This window comes from Convolutriloba macropyga, chromosome 7, assembly GCF_964194025.1.
Source record: "Convolutriloba macropyga chromosome 7, txConMacr16.3, whole genome shotgun sequence".
Lineage (NCBI taxonomy): Eukaryota > Metazoa > Xenacoelomorpha > Acoela > Convolutidae > Convolutriloba > Convolutriloba macropyga.
Window position 1 is genome coordinate 5,620,511 of NC_134474.1, and position 17,533 is coordinate 5,638,043.

The 17,533-nt window shown below is 34.0% G+C and overlaps 1 protein-coding gene across 1 annotated transcript in view; it reads left to right on the top strand.

Annotated features, from left to right (window-relative positions):
- LOC142342513 (uncharacterized) overlaps nt 1–17,533 on the top strand; it is a 403,423-nt gene that overhangs the window by 66,972 nt on the left and 318,918 nt on the right. The window contains exons 13-16 of the mRNA XM_075393861.1: nt 860–1,070; nt 5,783–5,884; nt 10,025–10,126; nt 15,480–15,818. Coding sequence (XP_075249976.1) covers nt 860–1,070; nt 5,783–5,884; nt 10,025–10,126; nt 15,480–15,818 — 754 coding nt within the window. The remainder of the gene's footprint in view (nt 1–859; nt 1,071–5,782; nt 5,885–10,024; nt 10,127–15,479; nt 15,819–17,533) is intronic.

Sequence of the window (17,533 nt, forward strand, 5' to 3'; positions counted from 1 at the left end):
GCTGAAAAAATTTAGTGAATCACTTTTATCGTTAACGGCATTTGCGCGCGTGACCTAAAGTTCCCTAGCCAGAGTTAATTGATCTTTTGCGTCATTAGATATTGATCATATGATTTAAGTTAGTTCCATGAAGTTGTATCGTTAGCGTACGTTTCAAAGGTAAGGTCCATTTTGTTCAAAAACTTCATCATCATAATAATGAGCAATTCCCTGCCTCGAGCTTTGCGAACGTTTGCTCGTGGTGCAACTTTTTGGGACCAACTATACCCACGTTTAAGGTCAAAGGAACACATTTTTGAATTAAAGTGCCTCGTAAAAAGGCTTCTGCCCTTTGACATTGAATAATCTTATTCAATGTCAAAGGGCAGAAGACTTTTTACTAGGCACTTTAATTCAAAAATGTGTTCCTTTGACCTTAAACGTAGGTATCGTTGGTCCCAAAAAGTTGCACCACGAACAAACGTTCGCAAAGCTCGAGGCAGGGAATTGCTCATCATTATGATTGCAGTTAACATATTTCAGATTGCGAAGTCTCTTAAGTGGTGCCAAGAAACTCCTCTACCCGTCTTTGTTTCAGTTTCTATGAATTTTACTGCACGCACAATATGCCGCACCTATATTCGACAGTGTTCCTGATGTTGTTTTAAATATCTATTCACATATTTTTCAGTTCATTTTTATTGACTGGTAAAACGCAGAAATTGCGGTTTGGTTGCTTACATTGGTTGTGTTAGACTGCGAATTTCAGTATGCGGATTTTTCTGGCGATGCATGAATTCAAGGTCAAAAGGGCAGTTTTGAATAATTTTTGGAGTCTTATGATGTACTAACGGATTAAGTTCCCTGTGTTTAACTGTAGGGATTTAAATACTACGGCTGACGATGAGGACGTGCCACCAAAATTTGCCAACTTGAACGATTCCGTGTTTGGGTTCAACCCCAATTTTGTTCCCCCTCATTCCATGACCCCCCTGAAGCGACTCGAAAGTGACGAGGCCAGGAAGGCAGTTAGGTTCTCAATCACGCATGACGTCATAGCCTGCACGCCTGAAGACAGAAGGGACCCAAAGGTAGAGGATATTTGAAAACTACTCCTCCCCGTTAATTTTTTACCATTTTTTCATTTCCTTGTGAATAATCTAACACTAGTTTTTACGCTGATAATAGTTCATACCATTATAGAGTTAAGATTGTATGAGTTACGACGGAGGGCCATAAGCTACAGGGTGGGGGGGGGGGGTGGTGACAGCTCTGAGATCCAAAACCCGCGAGGAGAAATTTTGCTTACAACACTTGGCTGAATAAGATGCTAGTTTTTGTATTAAAATTGTCTGTAGAGCGTATCATACATTGTAAAAATTTGGTAAATATTATGTTCCATCCGGTGGAAGAGGAAAAAGCTCCAAAGATTGGTTTGAAATTCCAAGAAACTGTTCCGCGGCAAGACTTGACGTAGCATAACTTTGACAAGCAGGATCAGTAATGTATTTGTCGGAATTTATTAAAAAGGTCGGTAATTGTTCTGTGTCGTCAGCTTTATCTATAAAACTTAAAAAAATTAGCCGAAGCCAAGGAAGAAAACAAAAAATCTCGAAAAAAAAATTTATTTCAAAATTATTTCTCGGGGAAATTAAGTACAATTTGAGCGATTTGCATTAATTGAAAAAAATAAACGCTGAGTTGTGAAATTCTAATGTCTGAGCAGTGCGACATACTCATAAAAATCTGGTTAATGTGGTTAATTTCGATGTTTGAGGGAACGGAAAGAATTTATGAAAAACTTATTTTCTCAAATATGTTTCTAACAAGGAGGCTCGGTAATATGTGTTTGCACATAATGTTCCGACACGGCTCATCCACGTTTTCATTTATTTGTCCACTGAATGAGGAAGCGATAGAAAACTTTCAATTGAAAAAATAGTGCTGAATTAGAGGACCTGCCATTAAAGAGAGTACTGGGCAAGACAATAAAAAAGTCAAATATTAAAAAACATTAATTACCACCAAAACTCGGTGTCTGTATTTTAAAAAATGCTCTTCTTCACAAAATGAAAATGGAATCAGGTAACACCGGAACTAAGCAAAACTGCATTGATACTCGATACAGGTCGCAAAAGAAGAGCAGAAGGTATAAGGCTCAAAAATACGTTTCTACTTATGACCAATTTCAAATTAATTAAAACCAATACGTATCAGTTCAACACATTAAGAAAATTAATTTATACCTCAAAGGAAGCAATTGGGATCGGTCACTGTTCATAATATGTCAGACAAGTAAGAAAGAACGCAAAAACACAAAGTTAATTTTAACAAGAAAACGATGTTGCATGCGTTAAAACCATAAGCTATTCATGGAGAACAAAAATTATCTCAATAGCGTATTTTTAACGCCAATTGAGCTACCCTATTAGTGTAATTAAAAGGCAAAGAAACAAAAAACACACAAGGGGGAAAATATCCAGAAATCACACTTTTCGTATGAAAATGCGTAGTATCAGAGCCAAGAAACCTTTAAATGAAAATATAAACGGTTGCATTGATTGGATTTTGGTTTGCTAGAAACAGGATGCGATCGGTCGTTAAAGAGTTCAAGCCAAAAAAAATTGACGTAAATACGATAAATTGACGAGCTCGAAAATCCACTGATTTTTTTGAACAAATTATTTCAAAGTTTCCAACGGACCATAGATTTCAACTTGAAGCGGAAACAGATTTACTTGCAACTTCTCAGGAAGCAAGTTGTGCTTGTAAATAGTTACACCGAATCATAAGAAGACAAAAAAAACAAATATGGACAGAACTTAAAATCTCACAAACAATGATAGAAACCGTAGTTTTGAAGCAATTGAAAACTATCAAAAACTACTTTTTGACAATAAGGGTTTGACTTTTTCGACTTAAATGGGATTTTTATGTAAAAGGCCTTTGTGAAAACGACATAAAAACCACAATATTGGAAAGTATCGAAAACTTGGAAATTCTCATGAAAACTAACTTCCAAGCCCTAAATACATTACTCAAAACGTTACCAGCAAGCCAAAACATTGTTTGCTTTGGAGCAACAGAAGTTGATGAGACATGTCAAAATTTAGACTAAGTTACGTGTTGACGACAATGAGAAAAATTGTGAAGTTCAAAAATACTCTTTTGAAGTAAATCTATTTGACAGACATTCAAACACTTAGCTTCGAACTGAAATCTTTTATTAGATTCATTTCAATTTTCATAGCAAGCATATAATGTTTTTGAGTTTCAGGATTATACCGTACGACAACAAAAACATTGTCAATTCGAGACAAAAACCGAAAATCGTAAGTTCTTTGACAGAACGCTTGCGCAGCCGTTTAAATTTAAAATGTTTGTTTGCTTTTTTTCCAATGCCAATTGGACCTGTCTTTTTTGTGATATTTTTTGATAAGAGAACTAATTATAACCTCAAATACATGCAGTTATTCGAAAACCACTTTAAGTAATATGCAATTACAAAAATTTTAAAAATTACCTAAAAATGTTGGTTTGCGTATTTTTTCAATGCCAATTGGACCTGTCATTACTGTGATATTTTGAAAATGGAACGAACATTAACCTCAATTATAGGCGAAATTCACTTTACTTTTTATTGTACGAAATTCATTCAACTTTCATGAAATATTGTAGTAACAATACGATTAATTAAATAGAAAACCCCTATACTTTTTATATCACTTCGAATGACTTTTGCCCTCTACATGTAGAGTAAGTTATATGTTAAAAAATGGGCGCAGTTAAAACATCACTGACATTCTTTAAACAAATATAATAGAAGTCATAAGTGGCATTATATAAAATCTAAAAGCCTTCAGGATCCATGGGTTCATATGATCACTTTGAACTCTAAAGAAACCAACTGGATCTTTGAACAATCTGATGAACTGACCAGGCCGCAAAAGAATAAATGAAGTCAAAACAAGGAATCGATTAAAGTTTACGAAAACTTATCGTCGATGCCATAAAAATTATGAGCTTTTCGTTGAAGACATTAGACATAAGATAATTTCTTTTGGCCTCGTTTGTTGCAAACAGGATCTGTCATTAATTAGGCCTTGATTTGAAATCATTCACGTCAGTAAGCAACATAAAAAAACAAAAACAAAAAAGACAGCGCTCCAATATGTTCCGAGTAATTATTGACTGTAAGAATCCAAGATTAGTCCAAACTTAGCCTTGATTTTGCTGCGCGTGCCACAAAAACACTTATTTGTTCCGAATGCTCAAAAAGTAGAACAATTAGCAAACGAAATATTTTAACAAACTAAAAATAATTGTTGCATTTTGCATAACTGACCTAATGTGTTGAAAAACCGCAAAATTTGAATTTCAGATTACTCATATAGACATCGAAAGTACAGCTAGCCTTTCAAAAATTGTGGCAGGAGGTATTACGTCTAGTTCTGGCATATTTATACAAATGGGATAAAAAAGCGTATTTGGGGCCATTTTGATGAAAAAAGTCTGAAACTCGAAAAGTTATTTAAAGCATTATTCAAAAGACTCCGCTCAACCAATCCTTAAAAGTAAAACCAATAACATTGTTGTTAACAGTTTTAACAAACTTTAGCCAATTTGGCGAAAATTTTGTCAAAAATTACGGAAAATGTGAATAAAAACAACGGAATTCCTTCTACTTTTCCTCAAACCTCAATTTCCCTGTAAAAAACAAAAAAAAAACAAAAATCTTTTTTTCCATAATCTACGTTGGATGAGCTTTCTAATGATACAAGTCACAACTTTCTACGATTAATATATCGATCGGCCAAAATTGACTGACAAGTGAATCGGAACAATAAAAACGTTTCTGCACTGTTTGTAGGCAACATGTTTTCCACTAAATGTTCCTATTGATTTAATTACGCTAACTGTTTGGAGTTTAGGAACTCATACACTAATAAATAAACAAAATCAAAGTTTCTGCATTGACATGAAAAAAATTTTTTGACATTTTATAATAAGAAAGAGCTACTTTAACTCTTCTTAATCCCTCGGCAGTGGATTGAGAACTATGCGTTCAATATCAGTCGGTGATGTTTGTCTTCAATATCTTGAATGTATCATATTGGACTTCAAAATTTGATATATCTATTGAATTTTTTTCGTTTATCTGTCTACCCTGTACGTGTACTTTTCGAAACGCGAGAAATTTAAAGAAGATTTAATTTTTCTCAAATAATTGAAAATATCTTAAGTTTAGTTTAGTTCTCAAATAATTGAAAATATCTTAAGATTTAGTTTTTTGACAGTTTTTAATGGTAATTTGTCTCTTTCCGCAAGGAATATTGATTGGTTAAAACTGGCCTAACAAAAAAGCCCGGCTGGTATAATGTTCATAAACCCCATTTAAAGGACAGTATTTTTGAATCTATTGGGGTTTTAATTAAAGCTGTTAAATTTTATCACTGGAGTCCCTGCTCGCCCTTCTTAGATATTTTGTTGTTGACTAATCCATTGAGCGGAGAGATAAAAAAACATCAAAATAACAAATACCGATTTTTGAAAGGCATAAAAATTAGAAGGAGGGCGTAGAGAGACTATGAGAGAAAATGTTTAAGATTGGAAATTGAACGTACAGATGCGTGTCAATCATAGTTTTCTAAATAACGATAGTGATGCCGAGTTGCTGAACTAGAACAAGAACTATTTAATTTCCTAGAGTGAAAAAAAGTTACACCATGCAACTATGGGCTATCAGGTCAGTGGTTATAAGCTGATAGTAGAAATCGTATTTCAATTGGTTCATGTGTTGCAGACTATTCCTGATGTGTCTGTGGATGCTAATGAGGAGAATGAATTGACAGAATCAGCTGCTCTCACCAACAGAATGGCGGATAAGTTGTCAACACCGTTCCTGGTGGGTTCCTGTTGCTTGTCTTTGTATACAATTGATTATTTGTATTAATATAATTATTACTTTGGTGATGATTGGTTATTTGATATTGGTGAGCATGTAAGTGTTCAACCTCATGTTTATGATGCTCACTGCTTTCTTCAATAAAATATTTTTCATAATCGAATGGCTGATCATTTATTGAATGTGAATCGATGTACTCAATTTGTCCGCTCGTTTTGCGTCAATTTTTAATTGCTCTCAAACGAATGACGCTTTTGACTTTTTTCGTCCTTAAAGGGGAGAAACAGGTAGCGCCCAGCGGGCATTAAGTGCTCTTAGAGCTTTTCAGCTCTGTTTCAGCTAAAACTGTTTTGGAGACTTATACTTATGGTGTGAAGGGCGGTTCTTAGAGGTTGAAGACACCCTCACTGTTGACACCCCCCCGCCACCTGTGGCTACTGACGAAAAACCGATCGCTAAAAAGAGGCAATGGCAATTTTATACTAATTTTCACAAATTTTTTTCAAGCTTTTTGAAAATTTTGCAATTTTCGTCATTTTTTGAATTCTTACAGCCCTAGGTGTCAAGGAACCTCATCTAGGGTTTTATAAAAGCTAACTGCTGGTGTCTAGTGGTAGAGGAATGGTTTCCACATTTCATGACGAATTTTAGCGTTTTTTTTGACAAATCGTGCAATTTTTTTTCAATTTTTTGACATTTATTTTTCCTTTTTCACGTCTTCCCAGACGCAGGGGCCAGAAAGCGTCCTTAAGGGTTTGATCTCAATAGCGTATTTTTAACGCCAATTGAGCTACCCTATTAGTGTAATTAAAAGGCAAAGAAACAAAAAACACACAAGGGGGAAAATATCCAGAAGTCACTCTTTTCGTATGATAATGCGTAGTATCAGAGCCAAGAAACCATTAAATGAAAATATAAACAGTTGCATTGATTGGATTTTCGTTTGCTAGCAACAGGATGCGATCGGTCGTTAAAGAGTTCAAGCTAAAAAATTGACGGAAATACGATAAATTGACCAGCTCGAAAATCCACTGATTTTTTTGAACAAATTATTTCAAAGTTTCCAACGGACCATAGATTTCAACTTGAAGCGGAAACAGATTTACTTGCAACTTCTCAGGAAGCAAGTTGTGCTTGTAAATAGTTACACCGAATCATAAGAAGACAAAAAAAACAAATATGGACAGAACTTAAAATCTCACAAACAATGATAGAAACCATAGTTTTGAAGCAATTGAAAACCATCAACTACTTTTTGACAATAAGGGTTTGACTTTTTCGACTTAAATGGGATTTTTATGTAAAAGGCCTTTGTGAAAACGACATAAAAACCACAATATTGGAAAGTATCGAAAACTTGGAAATTCTCATGAAAACTAATTTCCAAGCCCTAAATACATTACTCAAAACGTTACCAGCAAGCCAAAACATTGTTTGCTTTGGAGCAACAGAAGTTGATGAGACATGTCAAAATTTAGACTAAGTTACGTGTTGACGACAATGAGAAAAATTGTGAAGTTAAAAAATACTCTTTTGAAGTAAATCTATTTGAGACATTCAAACACTTAGCTTCGAACTGAAATCTTTAATTAGATTCATTTAAATTTTTATAGCAAGCATATAAGGTTTTTGAGTTTCAGGAATATGCCGTACGACAACAAAAACATTGTCAATTAGAGACAAAAACCGAAAATTGTAAGTTCTTCGAGAGAACGCTTGCGCAGCCGTTTAAATTTAAAATGTTTGTTTTCTTTTTTTCCAATGTCAATTGGACCTGTCTTTTTTGTGATATTTTTTGATAAGAGAACTAATATAGCCTCAAATACATGCAGTTATTCGAAAACCACTTTAAGTAATATGCAATTACAAAAATTTTAAAAATCACCTAAAAATGTTGGTTTGCGTATTTTTTCAATGCCAATTGGACCTGTCATTACTGTGATATTTTGAAAATGGAACGAACATAAACCTCAAATATAGGCTAAATTCACTTTACTTTTTATTATACGAAATTCATTCAACTTTCATGAAATATTGTAGTAACAATACGATTAATTAAATAGAAAACCCCTATAAAGAATACTTTTTAGATCACTTCGAATGATTTTTGCCCTCTACATGGAGAGTAAGTTATATGTTAAAAAATGGGCGCAGTTAAAACATCACTGACATTCTTTAAACAAATATAATAGAAGTCATAAGTGGCATTATATAAAATCTAAAAGCCTTCAGGATCCATGGGTTCATATGATCACTTTGAACTCTAAAGAAACCAACTGGATCTTTGAACAATCTGATGAACTGACCAGGCCGCAAAAGAATAAATGAAGTCAAAACAAGGAATCGATTAAAGTTTACGAAAACTTATCGTCGAAGCCATAAAAATTATGAGCTTTTCGTTGAAGACATTAGACATAAGATAATTTCTTTTGGCCTCGTTTGTTGCAAACAGGATCTGTCATTAATTAGGCCTTGATTTGAAATCATTCACGTCAGTAAGCAACATAAAAAAACAAATGCTAAAAAGACAGCGCTCCAATATGATCCGAGTAATTATTGACCGTAAGAATCCAAGATTAGTCCAAACTTAGCCTTGATTTTGCTGCGCGTGCCACAAAAACATTTGTTTGTTCCGAATGCTCAAAAAATAGAACAATTAGCAAACGAAATATTTCAATAAACTAAAAAATAATTGTTGCATTTTGCATAACTGACCTAATGTGTTGAAAAACCGCAAAATTTGAATTTCAGATTACTCATATAGACATCGAAAGTACAGCTAGCCTTTCAAAAATCGTGGCAGGAGGTATTACGTCTCTAGTTCTGGCATATTTAAACAAATTGGGATGAAAAAGCGTATTTGGGGCCATTTTGATGAAAAAAGTCTGAAACTCGAAAAGTTATTTAAAGCATTATTCAAAAGACTCCGCTCAACCAATCCTTAAAAGTAAAACCAATAACATTGTTGTTAACAGTTTTAACAAACTTTAGCCAATTTGGCGAAAATTTTGTCAAAAGTTACGGAAAATGTGAATAAAAACAACGGAATTCCGTCTACTATTCCTCAAACCTCAATTTCCCTGTAAAAAACAAAAAAAAAACAAAAATCTTTTTTCCATAATCTACGTTGGATGAGCTTTCTAATGATACAAGTCACAACTTTCTACGATTAATATATCGATCGGCCAAAATTGACTGACAAGTGAATCGGAACAATAAAAACGTTTCTGCACTATTTATAGGCAACATGTTTTCCACTAAAGGTTCCTATTGATTTAATTACGCGAACTGTTTGGAGTTTAGGAACTCATACACTAATAAATAAACAAAATCAAAGTTTCTGCATTGACATGAAAAATAATTTTTAACGTTTTATAATAAGAAAGAGCTACATTAACTCGTCCTAATCCCTCGGCAGTGGATTGAGAACTATGCGTTCAATATCAGTCGGTGATGTTTGTCTTCAATATCTTGAATGTATCATATTGGACTTCAAAATTTGATATATCTATTGATTTTTTTTTGTTTATCTGTTTACCCTGTACGTATACTTTTCAAAACGCGAGAACTTTAAAAGAGAAGAATTAATTTTTCTCAAATAATTGAAAAAATCTTAACAACCGATTTAGTTTTTTGACAGTTTTTAATGGTAATTTGGTATCCTTCCGCAAGGGATATTGATTGGTTAAAACTGGCTTGACAAAAAAGCCCGGCTGGTATAAAGTTCATGAACCCCATTTAAAGGACAGTATTTTCGAATCTATTAGGGTTTTAACTAAATCTGTTAAATTTTATCCCTGGATTCCCTGCACGCCCTTCTGAGATATTTTGTTTTTGACTAATCCATTGAGCGGAGAGATAAAAAAAACATCAAAATAACAAATACCGATATTTAAAAATTAGAAGGAGGGCGTAGAGAGACTATGAGAGAAAATGTTTGAGATTGGAAATTGAACGTACAGATGCGTGTCAATCATAATTTTCTTAATAACGATAGTGATGCCGCGTTGCTGAACAAGAACAAGAACTATTTAATTTCCTAGAGTGAAAAAAAAGTTACACCATGCAACTATGGTCTATCAGGTCAGTGGTTATAAGTTGATAGTAGAAATCGTATTTCAATTGGTTCATGTGTTGCAGACTATTCCTGATGTGTCTGTGGATGCTAATGAGGAGAATGAATTGACAGAATCAGCTGCTCTCACCAACAGAATGGCGGATAAGTTGTCAACACCGTTCCTGGTGGGTTCCTTTTGGGTGTATTGGTATGCAATTGATTATTTGTATAAATGTAATTATTACTTTGGTGATGATTGGTTATTTGATATTTGTGATCATGTAGTAAGTGTTCAACCTCGTTTATGATGCTCACTGCTTTCTTCAATAAAATATTTTTTCATAATCGAATAGCTGATCATTTTTTTGCTGTCTTTTTTAACGACTCGAAGAGGAGTATTGGAGAAGTCCTTTTTTTTAATCAATTTTATTGGAGTGAATTTTTAAGCGGGAAATGAAACGCGTGAAAAAATTTGGAGTGATTTGGTTGCTGAACAAAAGTGAAGAGCGGAGCGAAAAGAGAGTGGTTTTTTTGTTCATACCGCTGTTTTTGAGAGCGAGAAATTGATGTGTGAAAAAATTTTCTCTCAGCGAGCGAAATTTTTTTGTTCACGTGCGGCTTTTAAAAGCAGTTTATTTGCAATTTTTCTTGTTTATGAGGTCGGATTGTGATATTGTATTGGATTTGAGCTCGTTCTGATAGGAATTGAAGGTTTCAAGTAGTTAATTTGAGTTTTATGCAAATTTGGAGGTTTTTGATCAGTTTTGCTGATTTTTCGACGAAATTTAATGTATTTTGGCCTTTTGTTTTGTTTTACTGCTTTAAGTGCAATTTGCATACAAGCTCGTTACTCAAGGATCATCAGGGATACAAATTGAGTCTTATTTTGTTGTCATTAAACATTTTTTCTGAAGAAAAATGGCAGAAAAATTAGGAATTTTTTAACCACTTTTTTAAATTTTTGGCTTTTTTTCGTTTTTTTTTTCAATGGTAGACAATTTTTTTAGCTTGTTATGACTTGTCCATTTTTTCGCGAGCATTTCATTGCTCTATTTGCTCAAAGTAACTTTATTTGGCTTTGTTTTTTCTGGTAAAATTTAAAAAACACCTTACTTTTTCTCGTTTTCTATTTGTTCAATTTGGTTTTAAATGTCGTTTCTGTTCTTCCTCAACCTTTGATAGCCTTTGGGGAGTTTTCTAGTGGAAGTCAGTTGTTTTAGCTCTTTTGGATGTCTCTCATTTTGAATGATATTAGTTTCGAGTTGTTTTTGTTAAAGAAAATCGAGTAAATCAGAGCAAATTTTGGCCACTTTTTGTCTTTTTTCTAAGTTTATTGCCTATTTCTTCCAATTTAATGTTTTTTGTTTGTAACTTTTTCTCAATAAAGAGCATTTTTGTAAGTGTCGATACTATGAAGTTGCACTTGAAGGCTTAGCAGGGCAGTTTTCATTTAAACAAATTATACAAATCTAATTCGTTAAATAGTTTTTCTTAGTCTTTTTTTAGTTTGTTGTTTAACGTTTCTCTGCAAGTACTAGGTGGGCGATTGATCTAGCCAATTATATAACTAATTTATTTCTATGAGTTATGGATGGGAAGCTGGATGTTATCTTTTTGTAGAGAATTTTGTTTGGATTTTTAGAGAATATTATTTTTTGCTTTTGTTTTTGTCAAGTTTCCACTTCTCCAGTCTTTTCTTTGTGAATTGGTTACAATGTCTGTCGATTGGTAATATGCTGGTGATGCATCTGATTAGTCAGAATAGTCAGATTTCTACTTCGAATCGTTTCCGGAATTCTTCCGGCTATGTTTTTTTTAAGATCTGTTCACACATTTTCATGATTTTTGAAGTCAAATTGGAGTAGTGATTTTGGTCACGCCGAAACAGGAAGTGGAGCGAAAAAGCGAGTGGTTTTGTGGCGTGAATTTTTTTCGCTCTATTTTTAAAGTAGAGTGCAAAAATGGTGTTTGAACAAAAATTCGGTTTCTCGGTAGTGGTTTTTTGTTCACATGCGGCAATTTCACTCTGATTTTTACCGTTTTTTCGATTTTTTGGATCGGATCTTTTTCTAAATGGTTTTCCCAATACGTTCTCAGCTCATTCTAGGCCTAGTTTTTTGTTTGAATTAAATTTTCATTTCTCGCTAGTGGTTTTGTTGTTCACATGCGGCATTTTGACATTGATTTTTTGTTTTTTCTTATTTTTCGATCTGATTTTTTTTAAAATGGCTTTCTCAATTCACTCATAGTCCATTATAGGTCTAGTTTTTCTGTTAAGCCAATGAAAATTCTTTGAATTGTACGTCAGGACTTGTCCTGCTTTGTTTTTTTACTTCGTCGAATAAAAAAATGTTTCGCTTCACCTCATTTTGCCGCTTTTTCAACATTTTGCGTGATATCTTTTTGACTTCTCTAGGCTAGTTTCTCTCTTCTCTCATTCTGCTAAAAGTGAATTTGAACATCAGTTGCTAAGCAAAGCAATTCAAAATGAACACAGTCAGTATAAAAAATTGAAGTCAGAAGTAGAAACGGGATAAACCCATAAAGCCCAATTTTAGATGCCCGCGATTTGAACGTCGTTCCTATGATTCTTAGTGAACATCTCTAATGCTTATTGGTATTGATAGTAGCCCCTGTAGCCTCTCTTTAAGAAACAGAAGTACGTTATGTTGAACTACGAAATGCCATCAAAATAAATCGGACTTAAAAAATGTTTTTGTACAAAAATCTTTTTTTTTTTCAATATCTTCTATTCTTTCAATCCCAATCATGCTTATTGGAATCAACGGCGGCTATTTTCCGGCAATCTGCCGGGTATGTTTATATTAGTCCTGTCGGTCTTTTTTATGCGATTTTTCGCGTGACCGATTTTTTGTCTGACGCTTTTGACTTTTCGTCCTCAAAAACGGGATAAACAGGTAGCGCCCAGCGGGCATTAAGTGCTCTTTGAGCTTTTCAGCTCTGTTTCAGCTAAAACTGTTTTGTAGACTTATCCTTATGGTGTGAAGGGCGGTTTTTAGAGGTTGAAGACACCCTCACTGTTGACCCAGCCCGCCCCCCACTATTGCCCCCCACTGCGCTGCTGCCCCCACCACCCCACTGTTGCACCCCCCCCCCCCCCTCCATCCTCATCAGCACCCCAGTGCACCCCCCCATCCGTAGCTACTGACGAACAACCGATCGTTAAAAACAGGCAATTTTATACTAATTTTATTTTTTTTCAAGCTTTTTGAAAATTCTAAAATTTCAGCCCTAGGTGTCAAGGAACCTCCTCTAGGGTTTTTTAAAAGCTAACTGCATAATTTCTAGTGGTAGTGGAATGGTTTCAACATTTCATCACGAATTTTACCTTTTTTTGACAAAACGTGCAAATTTTTTCATTTTTTGACATTTTCTCTTTCTCACGACTTTCCAGACGCAAGGGCCAGAAAACGTTCTTATGGGTTTGATAATAAGTTACTGAAAAAATTTTATTTGCCATGGAATAGCTTTCAATTTTTCAATATGACAAATTTTAGCCATTTTTTTTTATAAAACTTGAATTTTTAACTTGAAGTTTTTAGGTTTCGCCAGCCTCAAGCGCCAAGGAACCTCCTCTATAGTTTGAAAATATGTTACTGCATAAATGGAATGGAATGTTTCTCCAGATTTCAACACCACGAATTTTAGCATTTTTTGTTATAAAACTTGCAATTTTTCAATTTTCTGACATTCATTGTCATTATTCAGGTTTTTCAGCCTTGCAAAAAAATCTCCGTTAGGATTTGATAATAAGTTACTGGAAATTTTTTTTTTGGCCATGCATTAGTTTTCAACTTTTAGTATCACAAATTTTAGCAGTTTGTTTAATGCAACTTGCAATTTTTTTTCAGTATTTTCGAAATTGTCATTTTTTAGGTTACTGCAGCCCCAAGAGTCACAACCTCCTCTAGTGTTTAATTTTAGGTTACTTCATAGCTTCGAAATGCAGGAAATGTTTTCAAGATTTTAATATCGGAAATTTTTTGAAAAATATTTGAATTTTTTTCAAGTTTTTTGAGTCTTTTTGAATTTATTATCATTTTTTCCTGCACCAGAGCCCTAGAGACCTCCTCCAAGGGTAATAAACTGCTGCATAGTTAATGAAATGGTTATCTATATTTTAATGACTCCAGCGTTAGCAATTTTTTGATAATGTTTAATTTTTCAAATTTTCGGAAAATTATTATCATGCTCCAAATTTATGGATCTTTATGAGCCAGTGAAACTATTTAAAGCTTACAATAGGGATACTGGATAGTCTCTTGAGACAATGAAATGTTTTTGGAAAATTTTACCAAGATTTTGTTGAAATTTGCAATCCTTTTTAAATTTTTGATTTTTTTTTGTCTTTTTCTGAGTTTAACGATCCTTACGGGCCCACGAAGCTTTTCAATTCTTGCGGATGGGTTACTTGACATAACTCCGAAGATAAAAATAGTTTTGAACATTTCCTCTGCGAAATCTAGAAGCTTTTTTTAAATTTTGCAATATTTTGCAATTTTTTAAAATATCATTTTTTTATTTGATTTATTTACTAACAAGCCTAGAAAACTAAAAGTTACAGAGTCGAATCAAGCTGAAGCTAGCCTGACTAAACCGTAGCTAGCTACTGACGAAGCCAAGCGCTCGCCAGTCGTTTGAGAGCAATTCGCCCGACGTTAGTCGGTTATGTTTGTATATTTTTTCGGAGCAAAATATTAGCAGAAAGTGAAAATGTCAGCCTTCCAAATTTTCATTCAGAATAGGTTGTTTCAATTATAGCTTCTGGCCACTTATTTAGCGTGTTCCAATTCTTTCTGTTGAGTATGCCTGTTTTTTTTGCCTGGTACATTCAAGACAGCTGAACCGATACAACGCAAGGCGAATAAAATGATAAGGCAATTTTTATCAGCTTAAACCTACTGCTTATTGAAATTGTTGAGGTTGCCATCAAGTCTACTCAAAAACAGTTTGTCAAATTTCTCAATCTTATTGTACGTATTTTTGTTGCGTAAATGTGGGGAGAGAACGTGTTTTTAAGTGCTCTTGAACGCAGTTCATAGCAATTATTGTAAACGTGTGTCTTTTTTATGCAAATTTTTCGCTTGACAATTTCGCGTTTTTTTCTAGAACATTCTTTGACTTCTCAAGTGGCTTTTTCACGCTTTCGATCATTATTTTTGAGTGATCTCTATTGCTCTCACTCCGAAGTAAAGCTTTTTGCTAATATAAAATCGGTTGCAGCATAGCAAAATGAAGTGACTTGTAGCGCAGTGGTTAGTGCGGGTGGACATGGTCCGGGAGGTCAGTGATTCGAATCCCTGTCGGGTCGAGGTTTTTGCACCCATAAAGAAAAATTGATCCATACTAAAGACCATGAATTAAATTGCCTCGCCTGTCGTGCAAGAGAAATTCTTCCGACATTTGTCGGTTTATGTTTCTTCTTTCCATTGGGTCTTGACTTCTTGACTTCTAATTGCTCTCGCTGGCGTTAGTCGGCTATGTTTCGATTAAGCTCATGTTTTGGTTTATGTTTAGGCTAAGAAGTCTTTGAGTATGGAAAAGCAACTCAAGATGGTTTTGCGGAATGAGAGACTGTTGTCTGTTGGGGAAATTGATTCCCTAGTTGAGAATCTAGAGTTTGCGATGATGGAGATTTTGGCCAACAAATCAGCAATCAACTGTCCATCAGAAGAGGGAAGTCTGATAGATTTCAACACTTCTTTCGCGCCTCAGATGCTGAATGAATTGGATGATTCCGTTGAAAATGGTGACAAAATAAGTGATGGAGAGCTGGTGCGCCATAGTTTGCTAACAACAATGCGACGCTTGAGTTTGGACAATGATGATATTGATGATGAGAAAGTAAATGACAAGGTAACTTTGTACTGCTTGAAACTTTTAAAATCTAATAAGCTGAAGCTTAGCCTAGGTATTTGGCCGCTTTTTTGATTTTTTAAGTTATTTTGCACAAAATGGTCATTTGTGGTTATAGCTGAGTAGTATAAAAAAGTGACTAGAACTTCACCGGGGGGGGGGGGGGGGGACGGACATTTTTGGAAGCCTGATTTTCTCGGCCCAACAACACCGGGGTGGGACACTTGAAAATTTTGAAAATTTGAATAAAATGTCCCCCCTATTTTACATATTTACATACATATATATATATATATATATATATATATATATATATATATGCATGTATATATGTATTGTGTATATGTATATATGTGTATGTATATGTATGTATTATGTATATGTATATGCATGTATATATGTGTTGTGTATATGTATATATGTATATGTATATGTATGTATGTATGCATGTATGTATGTATTATGTAAATGTATATATGTATATACATGTATATATGTAACGTGTATATGTATATATGTGTATGTATGTATGTATGTATGTATGTATATTTGTGTGTTTTGTTGTATGCATGTATGAATGTATTTATGTAATCATATGTATGCATGTATGTGTATGTGAGTATCTATATATGTATGTATTGATGTATGTATACATACACACACATACATACATACCTACATACGTACATACATACATACATACATACATACATACATACATACATGCATACATACATTCATACATACATAAATACATACAAACATACATAGATTCATGCATACATACATACATACATACATACATACATACATGCATACATACATACATACATACATACATACAGATTTCAAGAAAAACAAGTTTTTACCTAAGTATGTACGCAATTATGGTCATAATCACCTATGTCCATAAATGCATACACAAATTGATGAAAACAACAGTAAAACAACTAACCTGTTAGTAGATGTATAAAATCATTAATGATATATTAATTGGAGAGTCATCAGATCATCCCCAACATGTTCAGGGTCACAAAACTTTCCAAAACAAATTGACCAATCGGCGTGCTTGATTTATTATTCAAGTTGACAACCAATCAGAATTGAAAGATTTATAAACAAAAACTCTAAACGCTCACGTTCAGTAAACAGTAAATAATGAACACAATAGGAACAAAAGACATCAAGCTCATTCATGAGAAAGTTTTATCACTGAGAGGTAACATAAACTATACACACATATCTTATCGACAATTATATTTCGTAGCTGAGCTGCTTGTTCTTTGTTAGATCCAGAAGTTGACGGAGAAATAGCACTTAAATTTAGACCCTATGGTGGTTTCATTGGAATTGATAATTCAAGACTAGATCCCTTATTGAAACGGAGCAAAGTGCTACGACTTCATGCTGCATTTCATGACGCCGCTGGATTTATAAAAGATTGCCGAAACAAAGGCCCTGGATATGTTTACGCTTTCCGTTACTCACCAGTAAACAATTGTCTTTTCGGGCACCTGACAGGAATATTATTCACTCTATCAGTGAAAATTTTTCATTCACAATTGTTTCGTGAATTGGAATGCTAGAAAATTTTGGCAGCAAAACCACAAATATTATTGTCCTCGATCTCGAAGGTTTCAAACTCAAGCCACTTGGGTTCATTATAAAAGAACTGAGTTTGTGTTCCAGTTACAACGATACAATATTTTTCAAAC